Genomic DNA, 21,980 nt, shown 5'->3' with positions numbered 1-21,980 from the left:
AAACAGCATGATAAATGGCTGTTATCCCCATACAATATGTCATACTCCTACATAGGAATGCTTCTGAGTTTAGAGCACACTTGAACCATCTTTGCAGCCCTTTATCTGTTGATAGTCTATGAACAGTAAGCTGTACTCTCGTTTCTGATAATGTAGCAATTACTCTTCAGTGCATGAGAGTTCTGTGTAAGTAGGCTTGGGCTTATCACTAAGATAAAAGGAATGTGAATATAGGCTTATTTTTCTAATCCCAGTATTAGAACCATTATACATGACCCCGATATCCCATGTCTTAGACTACTATATTTTGTATGTCAGTCTACAATTACCTGGAACCGAGTGGAACTTAATTCTGAGTAGACATGTATATCAGTGTATTGCAAGTTTAAAAATACACTTTGTACTAAGGTGGAAACCATTGCTTATGTACATACAATCAGTTACCTCTACCTAGTAAGACCACTTATATTTTACTTCCATATATTGTAGGAATGGTTTTGTGATTCAGGTTTGGGTCATGGGTGGCATTAGTAAAAGGAAACTGAAAGTGGGAATTAAGAGAGTTAAATCCCTTAAAAATTCTGTGAGATTACTCAAAACTGCAATAATAGAAGCTCAGTATATATAGCACAAGAATAGGAAAGGCAGCACCAAGTCCAAGATATGAACAGCTTGGTCAGTGGGCAGTATCAGAAAAACTTTGGGATAAGAGGGCTTCCTTCAGAAAATGAACATTTCACCCAAAAGAGGAAAACAAAAAGGAGCACAAGCTTGCCCAAGAGAGATGTAAGCAAATGCATTTTGATAAAAGTCCAGAAAGAAAGAATTCCTTAAACATATTAGAAGCAGGAAACCAGCTAGTGAGGCAGCTGAAGGAGTATTTAAGGAGATCTCTGAGAAGCTGAATGAATTCTTTTCATCCTTTTTCACTGTAGAGGATAAAGGCAGGTGCCTGAACTGATGTTTTCAGGAAGGGCGTCTGAGGAACTAAGGCAAATAGTGGTGACAAAATATGAAATCCTCAACATTACGGACAAAGGAGACAGATAGGATCCACCCTAGTGTTCTCAAAGAACTCAAACATAAAAATGCTGATCTTCTTACAAATACATATAATATGTCCCTAGGATCAGATTCTGTAACAGAGAGCTGGAAAATGGCCAAAGTAGCAACATTTTCCCCCCAAAGGGATTCAGGTTGGTTCCAGGAAATCGCATGACAGTGAGCTTAACATCCATGCAAGGTAAATTAGTTGAAAGTGTTATTAAAGATAGAACTGGTAAGCACATAGAGGGACAAGTGCTACTTAGAAAGATGCAATAGGGCTTTTGCAGAAATTCTCAATAACTTACTAGAGTTCTTTGAAAGTGTCTGTCACCTCATGGACAGGGGTGAGTGATCTAGTAGACATTGTTTACTTAGACTTCCAAAAGGCTTTTGACAAAGTCCCTCATCAAAGACTCCTGACCAAACTCAGCAGTCACAGAATAAGAATAAGAGGGAAGATTATGTATTAGTAATTGGTTAAAGAATTAAAACAGAGACTGGCGATAAAGGGTCATTTCTCCCAATGGAGGGACATTAACAGTGGTGCTTCACAGGGTTCTGCATTAGAGACATTCAGTAGTTTTCAACTAAATTTATAAATAATCCGGAATAAGGAGTGAGCAGTGAAGTAGGCCACATGTGCTGATGACGCCAAACTATTTAGGGATCTTAAAAATAAAAGAGAGATTGAGAAGAGCTCTTCAGACTGAGAGAATGGCGTCAGAATTACAAATGCAGTTCAATATACAGTAAATAACAGTACAGATATACATAGTGGGGCAAAAAATCCTACTTCAAGTATAAGCTGATGGGCACCGATCTGGCCATGACTTATTAAGAAGATCACAGGGTTTTGGTGATGAAAATTTCAACCTAGTGTGTGGCTACTGTGAAAAAAGCAAGCTTAAAAAATTAGGCATAATTAGGAAAGGGATTGCAAATAAAACTGTCAATCTCATACCACCTGCATTCAAAATATTGTGTACAGTTCTGGTCTTTTAATAACTTAAAAAGACATTAGAGCAGAAAAGAACAACTTTAAAATGATCAAGAGGCTGGAACAACTCTCCTGTGAGAAAGGTCACAGCCACTGAGAATGTTCAGCTTAGAAAAAGCCAAGTAAGAGGATACAGGATAGGAAACGAAATAATTCATGGTATCAAAAAAGGGGACAAGGAGACATTTCTCTCCCTCTTCAATGATGCTAGAACCAAGGGTCATTATGTGAAACTGGTGGGAGATTCAAGACAGATGAATGACAGCGTGTTTTCACAGAGCACATGGCCAAACTACAAAATTTACTTCTATGAGATGGCTTTAAAAGGAAATTGGACACATTTATGGAGGAGAAGGCTATCAATGGCTACTTGTCCTGATGTGGTACCTCCAGTATGAGAGGCAGTATGTGTATATATATTATTGCTGGGGAACCTGATGGGAGGGTGCTGTTCCATGCATATCCTGCTTGTGGGGTCCTGTGGACAGTTGGTTTGGCCACTGTGGGAAAAGCATGCTGGATTAGATGGAGCATTAGTCTGATCCTCATGTATCCAAGCTTCTTCTGTTCTTATATATCCCAGGTCTGTTTGGAAGAGGTTTCAAAGAATGCCTTGTTGATCTTTGGCAGCTGCATTTTGCTGATAGCCATTTCTCCTTGGGCAGGATTAAATGATTGATGGAATGAGCAGGTTAAAGGTGGGCAACCAGGCAGGTAAGAGGATCGCCACTTATTTGATATATTCATAATTCCTCCTTTTCAGCAATTCCTGTGTCTACAACATGGCCAAATCATTTAAAAATATAAAAGCTGATTATAACAAGAAGATGCTTTCCAAGTACAATGAATCAAAAATTGCAGTTCAATACTTATCCAAAGTCTGGGGAAAGAAAAGAAAGGTCTTCTTTGTCTGTTTTCTAAGGATAGAAAGAAGTCAGCAGTGCAAGTCAGAAAGGCAGGGTTGCTCCAAAAACATTACTGCCTGAAGAACAGCCCAAACAGTACCCTGCCAACGCGTTACAAACCCTGGTTACAGCATCCAGATGCTCATTTCTCATTTATCAAAGGCACCAAGGAAAGGATATCCCACAAGATCACGGTACCATGGGGGAAAGTGGTGGGGAGAAGAAGGTGTGTCTTGAAGGAGCTGTGTGCGATGGAGAGGGTAGTGGAGGACCTCCACAGAGATGAGGTAGGCCCATGAGATGTGCCTTTGCCCATGTAGCTCACAGCCTGGCAGTGCAAGCTGGCACTGAAGGATCACAGCTAAGAGGTCCAGGTGACACAGTCAGGTTCTGAAAATTGGAACTTAACCATCTGCATCATGACCAAGCCACAGGCTTCAGCTCGAACACTCTTGTTCTGCTCAATTTCACACAGATTGCAATCATGAGATATTCAATCTGTCAAGCCTAAGTGATGTCTGATCTTTTCTGTGAGAAACAACAAACCACCTAAACTTCTTAATGTGTCACATTTTAATGGAAATGCTATTTAAGAAAAAAAAGTGATGTTAACAGTGAATCGTTTCACCTGAAGCTAAAGGTTACCTTTGCTACTAGGAGCGTTATCATTTCTTTGACGGTTTCTTCAATTAGTTCATCTATTTTTGAATGATACTGGTGCTGAGGAGGGGAGGAAAGATGAAGGCAAAATATTATTAGCATAGATCAGTGGTTGTTATTGTATTGGTTATATTTCAGTGCCATTAAACACGTGCTCTAGTATCATTTACAGTATATGGATTAACATTTACGAAAGGCTTTTTTTAAAACCAAGGAGCTTCTGATAGGATTTTGTGAATGATGATCAAATCCTAGCTTCAGTTCCATGCATACAGCTGAACTAATATTAATGAGAATCAAATGCATGCACCAGAGGACAAAGTCCAGTATTGTTTTGCTATATGCAGATAATGATAATTGGAAAGCAACAGAGGTGAAAGAGCACATTGCATCTGTTCTTTACTTCTGATCACTTTAAAGTGTCGTAATTAAGATATTCACATTTTTTAACGATTTAAGCAATTATTGAAAGACATCTCACATGATAGAACAGGGCTGGGGACTGTGTGGTCCTCCAGATGTTGCTGGGCTACAACTCCCATTAGCTCCAGGCAACAAAGCCAATGGTAAATGATGGGAGTTGTAGTCCAACAACACCGGAAGGGCCACAGATTCTCAAGCCCTGCTGTACAGCAATGCAGCAGCTGCCTCTTGATGCAAGGCTGAACTGCCCTTGGTCAGAGGGAGCCTACAAAGAACTTGATTATAAGCAGACAAGCTGCAGTAAGTGAAACCACTGGGTTTATATGGTTGCCCAGAAAACTGGGTAGAATTTGACTGTGATTCCCTACTTTGCAATTCATGTGCCTGCGAAGCACTCGAGTATAAGAATGATCGGAAAATGGGTGTTCTGACACATGCAAAAGATGGCAAGTGCAGCACTGAGGCCCTCCATGCTGGGGCATTAGGTCAGTGCCGACTTATAGACAAGATCGACACCAACTGAACATTCAGCATCACTTTCTACATGGCGCCCGGCACCCAAAGGCCCCCCAACCACCCAATTACTGACCATCTCAAACCTTTCTGAGCTGTGAGAAAATCACCAAGGAATGTGATTTCAGGCAAGAAATCTGCTATTTTTTAAAAAACTAAAGTCTACTTTTAAAACCAGACTTCTTATTACTAAGGAAACACTATGGCATATTCTTTTGTTTTGCCAAAGAACAGCACAAATATTTAATATATGAGGATTTTTTTCCACATTCCCTCTTCCACACATTAAATAAAACATGGAAAGCGCTGATCTTAGTCACTGTATTTATTTCCACTTGTTTGCGCTAATGTTATTTTAAAATGTTAACATTCAGCCAACCCCCACCCACCCCCAACAACATTAGAGGAGACAGATCTGCTATAAATACTAAATCACGCTTTGGGGAACAAGGAGTGTGAGGGGCAATTAGAAGTGTGAGACGTTGGTCCCTCGGCAATGACTAGAGTTCCACACTAGTTTGAGCTGCTCAGTGTTTTACTTTCTTTCAATGGAACAGTCACATATTACAACAGGAACTTGGAAGAAAAGAAAACAAAATGTAGGACACACTTACCCACTCTTTAGCAAACTTTCAGATGATTGGGGACAGAAATAAAGAGGAAGGTGCAGAAGACAGGAAAAAGAACATATGAAGGTAAACAATAAATAAAAACAAAATCTTCAAAAGAAAATGGGACCTTCTAAATGGTGGGCCATGAAAAAGCAGCAGCGTGCACAGAAACAATAAGCAACAGGAAATGAAAATTATGAATAGAGTCCCTTTTCACTGAAATACCTGAGATGGCTACCAGAGATAATCACGGAGAAATTCAGAAAGGATTTTGAAATGTGATTGTTGCACAGAACAGAACACAGACACAGAACATCTCTAGTGAGACAGAGAAATATCATCTTTTTGCAATTGGAAGAATATATATATATATATGTACAGTTCAGTGGCATGGCAGCTGTTTTCTCAGTTTCAATGGACAGACTTGTTACATGCTCCAGTTTGGTGATGGCTAAAGGTTGGTTGTTTCCCTCTTGCTCAGATTCAAAGGTTCCTGGCCCATGGGAAGAGATGACACCCCCAGAGATAGGAGCTTTGTCCAGTATGTTCACAGGCCACAATAAATTGACTTTTGACTATTTTCCTACCTATATGTATCATCAGTGTTTTTGGCATAACCATCATAATGTGAAATTATAACCTTAAACTGCTTCTGGTTGTATTTTTATTTACTCAATAGAATCTATTGCATTAAGGCGCCATCTTTAGATCTCAACAAACAATAAATTTAAGTGGGACATGGCTGAACAGAAAATAAGCTTTGAACTTCAGAGGTGGTACAGGGCATCCTTTCAATTCTTCTTCCACTGAGTGCACCTTCAGATCCTAGGATGGAAAAGAGGGTGCATGTGGAACGTTGCAGCTTCTCCACAGAAGCAATGCTGACCCGGAGGCTGCATCTACACATAAAGCAGAATGAAGTGGCAGAATCCTGAGGCTATAGGTTAGACTATATGACTCAAGCTATAGGCAGAGGGTGCAATTTTTGAATGCTCCCCTATGGGGGAAAAATTCCTTGCAGAGGCTGCGCCTTGGGACCAAGACAACAGATCACACACAGAAGGTCCCAGTTTTAGTCTCTGTTCTAAGAGAGAATCATGTAGCAGGAGTTGTGAAAGAACTTGCTTGAGACTCTGAGGAATTGCTGCCAACCAGAGCAGGCAATATGGGTCTGGACTAGTCTGTCTGGTATAAGGCAGCCTCCTGCGTGACACATCAGTGCCTGGTGCTACCAATCAAATCGAGTTTTAGGGGCACATACAGGTGTAGAGTTCCTTCTATTACCTCAGGACCCTTCCATCCCATTCTGCTACATGCGTACCTTCACAGAGAACCACAGAAGGTAGTTCTTTATGTATAGGTCTGTGTGTGTATGTGTACGTTGGCGTGCATGTGTGTGTTGTGTGTCTGTAGCACTTGAAAGGAACACGGCAGCACCCGGGTGTGCACGTGTTTGCGTGCACTGGAAACGGAACAGAGGTGCTGGGGAGGGTGGGAAAGGAGGCACTGGCAGCGAGGTAGGGGCCGAGAAAGAATCAGCAGGAGATGCTAAGAAAGCAGCAGCACTTCAGAATCCCAGGGCTTGTTTCTGCATCCCTTCCTCGGGCCAAGGGGCTAAAGACTTGGACCCCTGTAAAGTGTGGGCGCTGAACCTCTTCCAGCCAAAGGCTGCACTGCATTTCGGGGGAGTTCCTTGGGGCCGCATTCTAGTTGTGAATATGGCCAAAAGCAAAAGGGCCAGGGCCAGCGTAACAATAATGTCAGCTTCTCTTAGCTTAATGCTTTTCCTGCCAGGAACTAACCTTTAGGGAAGGCATTTCAACTTTTTAGAATGAAGGCAAAGCTGCACAAAATCCAGGTGACCACCCCAATAGGCAGCATTCATTGATTTAGTTTGGACCCTTTTTTCTGCAAAGGAAAAGCCAATTGAGGCAATGAGGGCGAGGGCAATGGGGTGTGGCCTTCTGGGGAACCCCAGGGGACTCAGCCAGAACCCCAGATTTGGGCCTAGCATTCTCCTGTAAAGAGATCCGCTGCTGAGCCAGGCAGATGTGTTCAGCACAGACCTCCGTATTTGCACAGGAGACGGGGGACTTGTGGAAAGCGAATGGAAATAACAGAGGGAAGGAAGCAGAAGCCAATGTAAGTCTTCCTGTGTTTGCAGTTGGGGGGCTCAGTCTCCCCCAAATCACAATGATTTGCACAGCCTTTGGGCACCCATCCCCAGCCTCCCCTGCTCCCTCTCCCCACTTTGCATAATCCTTGGTTCCACGTGCAGAGCCCCTCTTTTTCCAGCAGCCACAGCCACGTTTGCAGATATTTACTCTGGATGGTGGGATGCAGGCAGCTCTGCCGAGGAGTAGCATGCTATACCATGAAGAACGTGCTTGACAGGACGACTCCTTGGACGCACAAAGCAGCAGACATGTCCTGCAGGATGTAACCCTTTGACATAGGAACACGTGCCACCCACGAAGCACAGGACAGACAAGACTTGCAAATGCACTCCATGCACACCGGCAGAACTGTGTTGTGTCCGGGCTCCATTTTGAAAAGCACAACAAGGCAGGAAAGATTTTGTGCACAATGCTGTACATGCCCAAACCTGGCATACTCCGGCTCTGATAGACATGCATGGAAATGGGACCCCGACTAGCATGTTAGGCTGAGCAGGAGTACAGCAACGCTAATGGACGGGCAAGCTGGACAGGTCCAAAACGACATCTGTGCTTTTGAAAATGCAGCCTTTGGGAAATGGTGGCGATGCATGGACTTGAAAATAAAAGATTCTCTTAGCGGATTGGTTCGTTCTCCCACTTGGGTTCTCCATTTAAATCCAAAAGACATGCTTAATTTGCCACATTATCATATTGTTTTAATCAAGGACTTTTCTTTGGTGGAGGTGAGGGAGGGTGAAATGTCTCTTGTTAGTGTTCATTTTCATTGGATAAATCATGAGATTTAACTAAAAGGATGGCTAGGTGTGTGCAAAATAATGCAGTGTGAAATGTATTGACAAATATATTTTCAATTAAAATCTTGTTTACAACGCAAATAAGAACGGTGGCGGCGGTGGCAGCAGCAGCAGCACTAGAATACAGCCAGAAAGACTGCAGACTCGCTGTCTGATCCTCCAGCATCCTCACCACGGCAAGCTCCATTGACACGAACAAAGCTTGTGCTGGTGGAACTTCTCGGAGGATTGCGGTCAGAGAAAAGGTCCCTCACCTGCACACAGCAAGCACTTTGGCTGCTGGCTAAAAGAAGCAATGTTGCTACTTTCTTCTGAATTTATATTGCTGGATAGAGAATGTGGGTGAGCTAATTCAGCACAGGTTGGTAACTTCCAAGGATCCGGTGCCAATTTTGGCCCGCTGAACCTACCAGGGTGTGCTCCTATCATTGTTGAAACCACTGCCAATTTTCTATTGAACAGTGAGAAAATGCTTCATTTGCTCTTTGGTGTAAGGTGCCCTGAGATGCACATCTTCTTGTAATGCACAACTGAAGTCCTAGAAATCGAAAGGAGCACAATTTTGCATTAAAGCCAAGTGTGGATTCTCTGCATGCCTGGTTCTAAAAGGAAAATGCAGTCTTTTCTCACCACTGCTGTTAAAATTAAGCTGCAATTCACTAGAGGTTTGGAGGCAGTGGGCGCTGCAGGTAAAGATGGGGGTCATGCATGCAGCTGCTATGTTGGTGCCTTCTAATATGCACTGAAGCGAAGTTTTACTCCAGCCGTAAGTTTGCCAATTGTATTTTGTGAACCAAAGCTTAGGAGCTCTTCTTTGCTCCCACATAGTTATTTCTATTGTTTCATAGAAATGGTAAGAGAGGAACACAAATTTTAAGTCAGTGTTTTATTAGGCTATTCATTTTGCGCTGGTAGCTGAGATACGGCACGTTTTGCCCATGTTCTGATTGTGCCACTCTTCAGTCTGGATGATGCAGGTGGTTGATGTATGGTGCAGAGGTGGGTTAATATGTGGATGATCCTGCTGCTGGCAGACATTGGCATGGGGAGCAAGGAGCTTCGCCACGGAATCTCTGTGGCCCTTTTAAATTTGTGGCCCTGAGCCTGCTCCCTACTTACAGCTAACAGGGTCAACCTGCTCATTACCATGAGCAGCAAAAGCCTTCTTCATTTAGTACACCTATCTTTGGCTTTTCATTTGCAGAGTCCAAGGCAGCACGCAGGACCCTTCTCCATTTTGTTTGGACCCTTTTGTTTGGCATGCTACACATGTGTGGTTGCTTGCAAAATTGCAGTTCCTGTTTAAAATGACGTTGCCAGCAGATGGTTTGTGTCTTTGGCTTTTTAGAAAACATAAAAGATTAACTCAGGGGCCAGTCTGGACCTCAACACTGTCTCTGATTTGGCCCTCACACTATTTGTCCATCAGGACTAGAAGTTCCTTCTGGCAGGGAGATGCTTAGGCAATGGTCTTTTCTATCACTTGATAATTGTAACTGAGGACAGCAGAGATTGGACCTGAATACAGAAAAGCATCTGCTAATAAGTTTAGATGAGAATCCTTTATATTCATCTAGAACATGACTTTCCATCAGTACATTCTCTCCTGTATGGGTGTTTTGTTTTTAAGAAATACAAAACTTGCAGTCATGCATCAGGAACCACATACATGCTTGGCTCCACTGGAAAAGAACAGGTCCCAGTCAAAGTCTCTAGAGAAAATACGGAGCAAGCCGCTTAGGAGAGGGCCTTGCAGGGGGAGCAGATGATTGATGGACAAAAGTGCTGCTGCACTGCCCACCTCCGACAGCATCCGTGCGGGCAGACACATGGATGGACAACTGTCAATAAGAGAAGCCACAGGAGAGCCTTCCCCAACCTGGTTCTCCCCGGATGTATTGAACAACTCCTATCATCCCCAGCAAACACACTGGGTGGGGATAGTAGGTATTGTAAACTAATGCATCAAGAAAGTAGCAGGTTGGCAAGGCTGCCATAGGTTATGAGGTCCAAAGCAGAGCTTTATTCATATAAAGACTGTTCTTTTACGCCAGCTACTTTGGGTATGTCTTCTCTTTCCAATCCAAGCTCTACTTTACCCTGCATTGCCCCATAAAATTCATAACTTGTGGCTTCCCTTGCTGGTTCTACTTCTTGTGTATCTGTCTGGAAAAACTGGCAGATACACAAAGTAGTATCTGCATCAAAGTAGGTGTTTGGATTTCCCAACTGTACCTAACTACTGGGAAACTTTAGCTTACTTTATTAGTAGGTAGATATAAGTTCATTTATATTCACTTTACAAAGCGAATTCCATTTGACTTTGATGGGTATGTGAGAGGTACGTTTAAACATGGAGTCACTGACAGATTGTGTGTATGCTGCATTTCTGTTAGCGACCATCTGACCTTGGTAAAGAAATAAAAACATACCAGACCAACAAAGAAATGTTTGATACATGTTTATGCCTGTCAATGCATTAAAATTCAGAGGAAAAAATAAATATTTAAGGTGGTAAATTATGTCTGCCAAATGTCTGAACAGCTGCCTTTGAATATAAGGATACAGATAGAATATGGGTGTATGTATTCCAAAGTGTATTGAAGTCTTCCATATTTAACCATACCGAAGAATTGCAGGAATGATTGGTGGCTCAATGTGATATAATGGGTAGGTCTGACATCCAGTGAGAAGTGGATGAGAATACTGAACTGAGGATACTGTGAGGAAATCAAATAACAGTTCAAAAGTTCATTCCTACACAGGGGAAAGGAGAAACTTGTTTAGTTTCTTCTCTAACTAATGTCAACCTTTTCACCACTCTGTAAAGGCTACAGAGCATCAAAGAAGTCACATTTAGTTAAACTTTACCTATTTACCACTTTGGGGAGGTAAACTGGGTTATTTATTTATTTTTTGCTACTGTAGCAAATTTTGGCAGCATAGTGGGGTCTGCTGGACCAAAAAGTCAAAAAAATGGGAACTGGGAGCATATTGAGGAATTCTGGCAAGAAGAAAGGGCCAGGGTCCTGTGGCACCAAGGACCTGCCGTGGCTTTGGGATCGGGCTGTGACGCAGCGATGAAGAGCTCAGATGGGGGATGGAATGCCTCCCAGCAGCAGCAGCAGCTTGTAGGGACGTGGCTGGCATGAGGCGGAAATGCAAGCACAGTGGGCGCTTTGGAATGGGGCTGGAAAGAGTGATGGTGGAGGCACCTCCATTGAGTTTGAGCAAGGAGGTGGGTTGGATATTAGAGTAACTGGGACGAGTATCACTGGACATGGGACAAGCCTTATCAGGCACTCGGCAGGTTAACGATCGTTCATCTTGAGACGAATAGGAGAAAACCAAAAAAAAAATGGGCTGGCATGAACAACTCAGATGAGGTAGGAAGCCATTAAAATGAATTTAAAAGAAAAGAACGATGGAAGGAGGAGGCGTGTATGATATCCTGCTGTCCTAATCGGTAGCGTGGGCACTGATATTTCACATCTGATTTACAGGTCTGCTCGCTGAGCTATCTATTTAAAACTTCATACTGTAGCAACTGCTACTTCACACAGTGGCTCCATAATCTTTGCAGAACTGTAGCAAAGCCTTCTTAAACAGGCCTACACGGATTGCTCGAGATGCATCAAGGCTGATTCTTTGTGCAACTGAATTGCTGCTTGTTAACAACCAGAATGGGTCATGGCTTGGCGAGAAGAATGTTGGTGACAAAGCAAGTAAAATGGGGGTTGTCCAGGAGCAACTGAGACCAGCAGGTGCCTTTTGTCTGTGTTATACCCGATGGGAAATGAAACTGATACAACTGACAAATGGCAAACGAAAAACCTACAGAACCAAACTTTGCAACAAAGGTGCAACTAATTAAGCTCAATCCTTGCCTTGGTGTGTAGAGAATTTCTAGCATTTATTACAACTAACATTTATTATTATTATTATTATTATTATTATTATTATTATTATTATTATTATTGGAACTTATTATGAGAGGTGCTGGTAGATTATATTTGTCAGGAGATTTGTGATTCAGACATGGAGCACTGAGAATCAGGTGCTGGCTCTAACCAGGCCACTGCTAAAGTTCAGAAGTCATTGTCAGGCAATCATAAGCAACCAACCACCCCCAATTTTCTCCCAGGGACTGTTGGTATTTTTTTTTAAATCCTGAGCATCTTATTACAAAAGGAAGCCACTTGTCTGATCCACTGCATCTGGCAGAATATTATCCAGTCTGCCTACCTATTCTTTGGCATGTTATGCCCCACCTCACCTTCTAAACATGGACTGCTATTTTTGTCTTGGCATAAGCCTGGTCACAAACAATCGATCTCATTAGCCTAGAAGAAAGTGAACAAGGGGGTACTTGATAAAGGTGTATAAAATTATGCATGGCATGGGGAAAGTGGAAAGGGAGGCATTTTTCTCCCTCTCTTATAATACTGGGACCCAGGGAGGCAGTATTAAGAAGCAAAGTGGTGGACGATTCAGGATAGATAAAAGTAATTCTTTGTATAGCATATAGTTAAGCAATGGAATTCACTACAGCAAGAGGTAGTGACACCTACCAATCTGGACAGGTAAATTCATGGTGGATAAAGGGACTCAATAAGCTTCTAGTCTGGATGGGTGCATATTATGTCTGGTATCGAAGGCAATATGCCTCTCAGTACCAGTTGCTGGGGAACAAGAGCAGTAGGGTTCCAGGGAGCTTCTGGGCTTTGCTCATGTGCTTACAGCTTGCAATAGATTTCATCTGCCATGGTGGCTGGAGTCTGATCATGCCAAACCTTATGGACAGATCACTTCAAAATACAGATTTTGCCTCTGTGGGGCTCCCATATTTTTCTGTTCTATGTTTGGAAAGTGATATTAAAAAGGTCTCTCTCCTTAGTTCCTGAGCTCTCTTTGGCTTATACATCTGGCATAAGTCATGAATCATACCGGCATGACATTTGGATGAAAAAATTATTGGGCTTCAGCAGATTAGGTATGATGCTCTTTCTTAAAAAGTGCTGTGAAAAAACTGCACAAATTGAGATGCTGGAAAGTACATCCTGTAGTTCTAGGAACTAAGGGTAATTTCAGGCCAGGATAATGGAAATTCATCTAAGTTCTTGCTTTGACTATAATTGTTTCCTGGGATAAATAACAAGAAACGACTTCTGAAAGAGCAAATGATATATCAAACAAACAAAAAGAAAATGAAGACAAAAGGACCCAATCCAATACTCACTGTAATCAAAGCCTGATCTTGCCTTGCCTTCAGTGGGCTCTGGATTGGACCTTACTTTATAAGTATCAGAATGAGGTAAATATTTTAACAAAACAAAAATTGTAAGCCATCTGAAGTTGATTCTGAACATGAGAAATTGCATTGCTGAAAATGAGACAGGAGAATCCAAGTCCTATGTCTGGACTGGTCATAAACAGAGATGAAAATGTTGAACATTGTTGAAAGCCTTCTGAGCATAAACAGATTGTGATGGTGCATTTCATCTAGCCCAATTCAGCATGTCTTTCTACTTTACATTACATGTAGACATCTTTAAGTTGCGACAATATCTCGAGAAGTAAAACAAATTAGACCAGCAGATGATAAAACTGGACCAGTTTGGAACCTTTGAGTCATTAAGGACCTGGAAGTATTATAAACGTAGATCTTGGACAAATAAATTCAGGCAAGGCAGCATTTCATTTAAGAATAAATGGGTTGAACAATTTAGTTTCCCTTAGTCAGAGGCTTTAAGTCCTTTTGTTTCTCAAAGGATTTTCTTTGTCTGCTGGTCAAAATAATAGTCTGCTTGCAATTGGGTTGTTGTGTGTAAGTATTACAATTGTAGACAAATACATATCTCGTTCCAGGGTGGAGTTAATGACTCAATGTAAAACATTGTCATGCATAAATAGGCTTTAGAAGTACCTTGTATACATCACAGTTCTTGCCAACAGTCACTTCTAAGTGACTGAGGTTCTGAGAATCCATATTCATTATGGAGATTTGTTAGACGGGGTGACCCTGCATTTTCATCTGCATAGTCTATATATAGAAGACTAAATCCAAAACTGTTAGAATGTTTCTGAACCTAGCAGAATATGAGATGCACATTTGCTTATTAAATGTAAAAAAATGCATGAATTTTACCTCTTGGCCCATTTCCATACTGCAAAGTTTTGTTGATTGAGCTTTGGCATCAACCATAACATTAAACATGGTGCATATTGATTGAGGAACTCTGAAATCTGTTGACCGGCTGGTTTTTTGCAGCTTTACTTCAAACGCAATTCTGGTTCTATTAAATATAAGAAGAAAGGGATATTTTGGTTTTAAGAACCTGCAATGAATAATTACTGTGATCAATGCAACATTCAGAAGATTGCAGTGCAGTGCTATTCTGCGTTCTGGGATGAATGCCATAAAACCAAATGGGTAGACTGAGAGAATGGTATTAATAGAGTAGGGAAGCAAGCTTCCTAGCTGCATAGAACTTCAAGGAGGAAATATGAATTTTGCCTGAAGAAAAATTCAGTGGCACTAAGAAACTTGCCAGTTATTATCAGCATTAGTTGGTATGGTGAAATGATTACCTGGATCCTTTCTCTCTGGCTTTCTGATCAATAGGACAACTGTTCTTGTAATATAATACCCAAACAGTGTGATGTTAACTAAATAGTGTGATTATATTATCAAGGCAAGTGATAAAAATGTGCACCTATCATATGACTAGTATTAACTAATGTATCGCTGAAGTACATGAGGGACTAAACAGAAAACTCACAGCATTATAAGAAACCGTATGGGTGCTCAGTGCTTAGCACAAATTAAAGAAACCCGTGAATTGCTTGACTCTACAGAATTATTGCATTTATATTTTGTCATAGCGTGACTTGTTTGCCTGTATGCTTCACAAGCCACTAAAAGTTTTTTCTTTGACAAATAAATATATAACACCTCCTCAGGTTCCATTGTAAAGCAAGTAGTTAAAATGAGTGTAGAATCCTGCTTGCAAATGCTGCCGTTTCCAGCAGTCCTATTGAAGTTGATTTCTACTGTAGACATAATGAGGACAGGAGGCAGAACTCTGGCTTTCCATGGGAGAGAGGAGCCCAAGACTAGTCAGATCTCACCTGGAATACTGTGTCCAGTTCTGGGCACCAAGATTTAAGAAAAATGCAGGAAAAAATAGAAAGGGTCCAGAGGAGGGCAACAAAAATTATCCAGGGTTTGGAAACACTGTCCTGTAAGGAGAGAATGAGAGAACTGGGCATGTTCAGCCTTGAGAAGAGAAGACTGAGGGGGGACATGGTATCCCTCTATAAGTACCTCAAAGGCTGTCACAGAAAGGAAGGTTAAGATCTCTTCTTGCTGATACCAGAGTGCAGGTCATGGAATAATCGACTCAAGCAGTGACAATCCAGATTCAGGCTGGACATCAGGAAAAGCTTCCTCACTGTCAGAGCAGTACAACAGTGGAACCAGCTGCCTAGAGAGGCGGTGGGCTCTCCCACACTAGAGACATTCAACAAGAAACTGGACAGCCATCTGAGTGGGATGGTGTAAAGTGGTGTCCTGCAACAGCAGGGGGTTGGACCCAATGGCCTTCTTGGCCCCTTCCAACTCTACTATTGGAAGAGTCTATGAGACTTTCCCTTTTCTTACGCAGGAGGAGGAGGAGGAGGAGGAGGAAAATGAAGGATGCCACAGTGATTGGTGCCGGTGCCAGTCCCAGTGGAATTTTGCATACTCAGGTAAGAGCACTTGCTGATGTTGGGTCAGTGTGCTACTGCATCCATCATGGGCTGCTTCTGGGTAGCCATTTGTGCCCTGTAGTCCAATCTTAGTGGCACCACTGGAAGTAGTAACAGCACAAAATCGTATGTGATTAGTGCACTAGAAGTTTTGAGGAAGCAGGCAGAACATAAGAAACAGCACCATCTGTGATGGAAGTACCCTTGCGTTTCTCCTCATATGTAGGTCTGCCCTGAAAGCAGTTCTTGCCTGAATTATGTTAGGCAAGTTGTCTTTCAGAGAAGCCTGTCTACAGTTACTGATTTTCTTACTGTGGAAGAAGTCTTGCAAAATTCCAGGGACTCAGTCTTCTCCAGAACTCTATGGACAAAGAACAACTGAGACTTTGGCTCATCTAAAGTCAGATTCTTCCAGGCTTAAAGGGGACCTGACTGAAGAAAAACTCTGTCATCTGGCTCTGTCGAGCAGGTCAAATTCACACCTCTATGCTACTGAGTGCCCTTTCCATGTGGTTTATTCTTACCTCTTCACACAGGACTCGATCATATCACTAGCCATAAGTTTTAGGCGCTGTTCTAAGTGCTTCCCAAATTCTTCCTCAGGCCAATGAAGATCCCTGATGAAGGTCTGTAAGGCATCTAGTTTCCAAAACAGATCTTCTGATGTTCCTGATCCATTGCTGCCAGGGCAAAATCAAAGACATAAATGGCAAGAGAGGTTACAGCTTGCTCCCTGGCTTTGGAAACCTGATGTGGAGATTTTTCTTGTACACGTAATGGGGGCATAACAGTGACTGGAAACACAGAACAATGCCAGGAGAATCTCCATCATCAGGGTTTAGGATTTTACACCACACACTTTGTTCTAGTCTACCTAGCACTTACAAGTCTTTCCAGATGACACAAGGAAGACAGGTAAAATAAGAAGATATAGACATTTTTCTGGAAACAGTGCATACAGAGGAAAAACCAGCCTTTTTCAATAACCACACTTTTATGTAGTTATTGAATCATAAGCTCTACAAGGCGAAAGGAAATATCTAGTTGACAATAACCACAGTACATAGATGTATGTGGTTATTTCTAGGTTTCATGCATGTTCTTTCCCAAATTAGAAGATCTGTTTTCTCTCCTTTCTATGATACCTTCCCCTCTCAGAAGGGTTTCAAGGGAAAAAACCCGGTGCTAACAAGTGGTGAGCGAGGACACATTTTTTGAACAGCTGATGATTCGCAACAGGACATCCCTTTATGTATCTCAAAAAGGCTGACCACTGTACCTCTTTTTAATTTGGATATTTTTTTGGTGGGATGTGGTACGGAGAGAAAGAGAGATCGATATGTCTGACCAGGCTTCTGCAAGATCTTTCTTTTTTCCAATGTCTTTACAAATCAGATTTCGAAAAGTGCAGGCTTTCATACCCAGGTCTTCTCTACCCAGTTGGAAATAGTTTTCTTGCTGGTGATTAGACTTCAGTGCAGCTGTAATTATGCCTAAGGGTTCTACTCACAGGATGAAATGCAAGCTTTGGACTATGCTTTATGCTTAGAAATTTATGCATCTATGTATTATCCTTTCTCCTTCCCTCTCTCATTGTCCCCGCATAATAATTATGACCAAGGGAACTTTAAGAGGCTTATGCCACTCCTCGCATACCACTAATGCTAACACAGTGATTTATATTTACACGCCGTGCATCACCAGGTTATGCTGATATCGTCTATAGAAACAAATGAGGAAGGGTGTTTCTATTGTGACAGATGCCAGCTGCATTGAGTGAATGCTACAGAAAGGAAGATATAACTAAATGTACACTTGGCTACTGCAGGGTGAAAACCATATTTCCAACATGCCAAGAAGAGTCCTTTACATCCCGTACTGGCAAAGATAATCATCTGACGAATGCAGACTTAGTTGTAGGAATAGACGTTTCCATGTAAGGGTGTGAAAACACTGAAATATGTTCTTAACGGGTCAAAGGGAGCTGGGGTCAATGAAAAGATAGAGAATCAGGCATTTCTTTGAATGATTGGCTAGTAAAAGAAGTCGCATGCATCATATCTGAATCATAATTGACTTCGCATCATTTCAGTTTAAACCTACACTGGGAATAATTACCTTTTTAAAAAATCCAGTCTAACCCTGCTTTTGGAACAGAGTGTATTTTTGTTTTATGCAATTAGTTATCCAGGAATGCAATAACTGTTATTTATTATTACAACATGATGACACCCATCTGTTTCCAGAATTTTCAAATTAAAAAAAAAATCTGAGTTGTTTTGCATTTCCCATTTTGAATGGATTTTTAGATGTGGGGAAAAATACCAGGCATTTAATTTCAAACTGATGAGTTTAATTGCTCATTCAATAGAAGTAACATAATTTCTCACATCATATTTTAAAAGAAATGTTTTATATACATGTTCTATTTTTATTTAAAAATCCTTAGAAGGACTGCTCCATTGTGATGTCTTGGGCTGTGATCCTAAACACATGCACTCATGAACATGGGCAATTAGTACTGTTCAGTGAGACTTTCCCATGAGTAATTATGTTTAGGACTGAGGCCTTGATTCTTATCTTTTCAAAAACAAAACATAACATTATCACAGAGCATGCACAGTGAGAATTTTTCCCCATTTACTATTTACATATACTGCCTAGTCTAGTCTAGCCTTTAATAGGTCACCTTAGCATGAATATGGGTTGCATTTCACAGAATTATTTCTTTCATTGTTAACAACACACATGTTTTAATAAATCAGCACACAATTCTCTTGTACAGCAGCTCACTTGACCTGCTCTTTTTTAAATCATAGTGCTTTGGTAGAAACTATCTTTAGATGAAATGTTAATAAAAGTTCCTGCTCCCAAATGATTGTTTAAAGAAAGTAATGTAATCAGTTATGAACTAGACTTTAGATATCACATTAGGTTTAAAGAGTTGCTCTTATATTAATTGTACTGAGTTACAACCAAATGCCATACAAGAGACTCATCATTTGAATCTATGGGTTGCATCCAAAGTTAATCCAATGCAAGTCCCTTTTATTTTAATTGATCTACTTTAAGTGGACCAACATTGGATACAGCTCTATGATGTATTATGTGTGGAAGGAGGTTGTGGTTGTGGCTGTGGGAAGATTAGATTGGGACTAAAGTACTGTGGAAGAAGAAAGCTTGATTCATTCTTCTCCTCTGTACTATTTTCCCTGGTAAACATCACCCTTCCAAGCTGTTAGATTGTCTGCAAGGGAAAACATTACAAAATTTTCTTTGGAGAATGGGGAACATATATGAATTTGAGAAATGGCTTAAGAAAGGGTCAGTGCACTTATAAAGTAAATGGCCCTCATCCAATCCCCCAGTTTTCTTTTATCCGAGTTCTTGATAATGTATTTCCAACATCACATTTACTTTGGCTCTTGTTAATTCACAAATTTGTCAGTGCATGCATGCAAAAAGGCACACCTTTAAAGCTTATAAATTTTGATAGACCAGCTCTTGTGTCTGGAAGAGATGCATGAGGAACAGAGGTCTGTTGGGTCAAGCTTCCATCCTAATGCTGGGAAAAACTTGTCCAAAAGCAAAGAGGTCATGCTAGAAGAAATGGTGGCACACCTATGTGCCATCAAACCTTATGCATACTGACTAGGAGGAATACGCTTCCTCTCCTAAATCCAGATTCCTCCCACTCAGTGCTTTACTTTGGCTGCCAGGTTGAAAAGATTCATGTATTTTAACTCTTCAGATGAACTAGGGAAAGGACAGCGTGATTTTTCCTGTTCATTCCCTTCTGGAACTCTACTTTCAGCCCCACCTCTTCAGCTGAACAGGACTGCAGGTAGAATGTGCAGGAGGCAGGATAAGGTGGCAGATAACAGGAGCAGTTATTTGCAGTGGTTAGCCACGTGCATCACATAGACATTGGGCTGGATCCAGGATCTGCCCTTCTTGAGAGAAAGAGCTTCTGCCACGGAAAGCTTCCTCCACCCAATTTTTGGGATCCACCCTCTCTGCCATGTCACAGCACTCCCCGTTCAGCAGGGTCTCCTAATGCACATTTTCAGAGGGCTGGAAGGGTTGGCATGGGAAACAAGGAAATCCATTTTCACCATTGCAGCTGATCCAACATAAATCTGGATCCAATCCATTGATTCCCATACCTGCTCACCACACCACACCTCAGGTAATGGGGTTGTAGGGTTCATGTACAAGGCTGAAGTCCTAGAGATATCAGGATAAGTACTGAAGCAAGAGCAGGTGAAGCTAGTCTATATTTTGTAGATGCATAATTTCCAGTGATGCAAGGAATCCTTTTAAGACAATCATTCAGGAAAGGAACTGTGCAAACAAAACTCACTGGGTTTCGGTTTTGATATAATTCATGCACAAGGCTCTAAAGGGCATGACAGAATATTAGAAAAACCGCATGCCGCCACCACTGATCCCGTAGCTCACGTGTCGGACCATATATCACAGTGGGATTTTTCTATGCTGGACAGACCAGTTTTTTCAGCAAGTACATTGACTCAAATGTCAACTGGGTAGAAGAAAAATGTCTTTAATTTATGCAAAATTGTAACAAATGGCTTGCCAGATTTTGTCAGGTTTTTTTTTAAATTTTTTGCTACAAACAGAGACATGTCAATCTCGGCTGTTCTTTTGAAATGGCTATATACCTAAATACGATGGAGAGAAATAAACAACCCATATCCATGCCAAGAGTACTTTTGATTTAAATGAGATCTATTGAACTGAATACACACTCAGCATCATATATAGCAGCCATCCATGACGGTGCGGAAAAGGCAGGCATTTGGGGGATGCCTAGCGGGATGTTTACTGGTAGATTTGGAACTTTAGGGAGATTCACATTTGGTAGATTCACATTGGGCAGATTACTTGTTAAACTCCTGTGGAAGAAACAGACAGAAAGAAAAAATACCATCACGGTGACAATGCAGATGCAGCAGAAGCACAGTGGCACTTATAAACAAATCTGCAAAGTTCACGGCAAGACAACAGTCAAAGGACTCAAACCAAAAACATTTCAGAGAGAAGCATGGACATGGAAGGCATAAGTATGGGAATTGGGCATTTTCCCCTCAGCAGTCTGCAATAACACCACCACCACCACCAACAGCAGCAACAACAACAACAACAGCAACAACACATTGCTTGAACAAAAAGAGAGCGAAGACGACAACACAAGGAGAAACATTTACAAAGTAGCAAATCAAAACATCAATACGAAGGACGTAATGTCTGGCCCTGGAGAACATTTCAAAGTGCAGAAACTAGCTCCTAGAGTACAGGAAGGATCAAGGAATTAATAGGTAAGGATATACTGACAGAACTACACTAGCAGTACAATCTTGTGAATGTTTATTCAGAAGAAAATTCCAGTGAGCTCAAAAGGTGAATTCAGAATTGCTGCCTAAAAGACCTAATGGGATTCCTTCCCCTCTTCCAAATAGCAGGTTTGGCCACTGAATGCAAAATCAGAACTTCCTTTCTCCAAATAATTATTCTGTTCTGGGCTCAGGGAATAGCATTTATTCCTGCTGAGTCTCAGTTACCAAAATAAGTCCCTGTTCACACAATCTGTATTTAGGCAGATCCCTACACTGCATGATCTTATACGGATATTTTAATGAACTTCCATGCTTGTATAGGCTTTCCCGTTTACTTCAGCTGAGCGGGATGGACACATAGCTTCCTTTTCTATGCAAGTGAAAGAGGAATCCTTACATGCACAAGTTATTATGGGCATTTATCTCTAGAAGCATGCAACTGTTAAGGGAGTCCCCTGAATACTTCTGAAAACAAAATTTGAGGGTACTTTTTGGTTCTACTCACACTACAGATACATTAAACCTTTCTAGATGTTATGCTCAGAGGCCTCCTTGCCTGCAGTAAACTATGTTGGAGAAATGTGTGAAGCATCAGAATGCACAAGAATGTGGCCCTGAAAAGGATGTTTCTGAAACTTTGTAGAGGCAGGTGTAACATCACAGATGCCTCCATCTGCAGTTAGAAATACTCCAGCCCAGAGAAAAGTCGATCAGTAAGAACAAGGCCCTGTAGTTTTTAGT

General features: G+C 41.4%; 1 protein-coding gene across 7 annotated transcripts in view; it reads right to left on the bottom strand.

Moving 5' to 3' along the window:
* CADPS (calcium dependent secretion activator) overlaps positions 1-21,980 on the bottom strand; it is a 386,101-nt gene that overhangs the window by 67,318 nt on the left and 296,803 nt on the right. For 4 of the 7 annotated variants that reach the window (XM_044451841.1, XM_044451844.1, XM_044451842.1 and 1 more), the window contains 3 exons: positions 16,407-16,562; positions 14,279-14,426; positions 3,595-3,669 (listed from right to left, as the gene is read on the bottom strand). In XM_044451841.1, coding sequence (XP_044307776.1) covers positions 3,595-3,669; positions 14,279-14,426; positions 16,407-16,562 — 379 coding nt within the window. Of the gene's footprint in view, positions 1-3,594; positions 3,670-5,159; positions 5,175-14,278; positions 14,427-16,406; positions 16,563-20,651; positions 20,799-21,980 lie in introns of all 7 variants that reach the window. The other 3 variants (XM_044451839.1, XM_044451840.1, XM_044451843.1) reach the window with 3 other exon arrangements.

This window comes from Varanus komodoensis, unplaced genomic scaffold, assembly GCF_004798865.1.
Source record: "Varanus komodoensis strain SLA01 unplaced genomic scaffold, ASM479886v1 scaffold6_4, whole genome shotgun sequence".
Taxonomy (NCBI): Eukaryota; Metazoa; Chordata; class Lepidosauria; order Squamata; family Varanidae; genus Varanus; species Varanus komodoensis.
The sequence above is the reverse complement of the archived record's forward strand: the minus strand, read 5'-3'. Positions and strand labels throughout refer to the sequence as shown.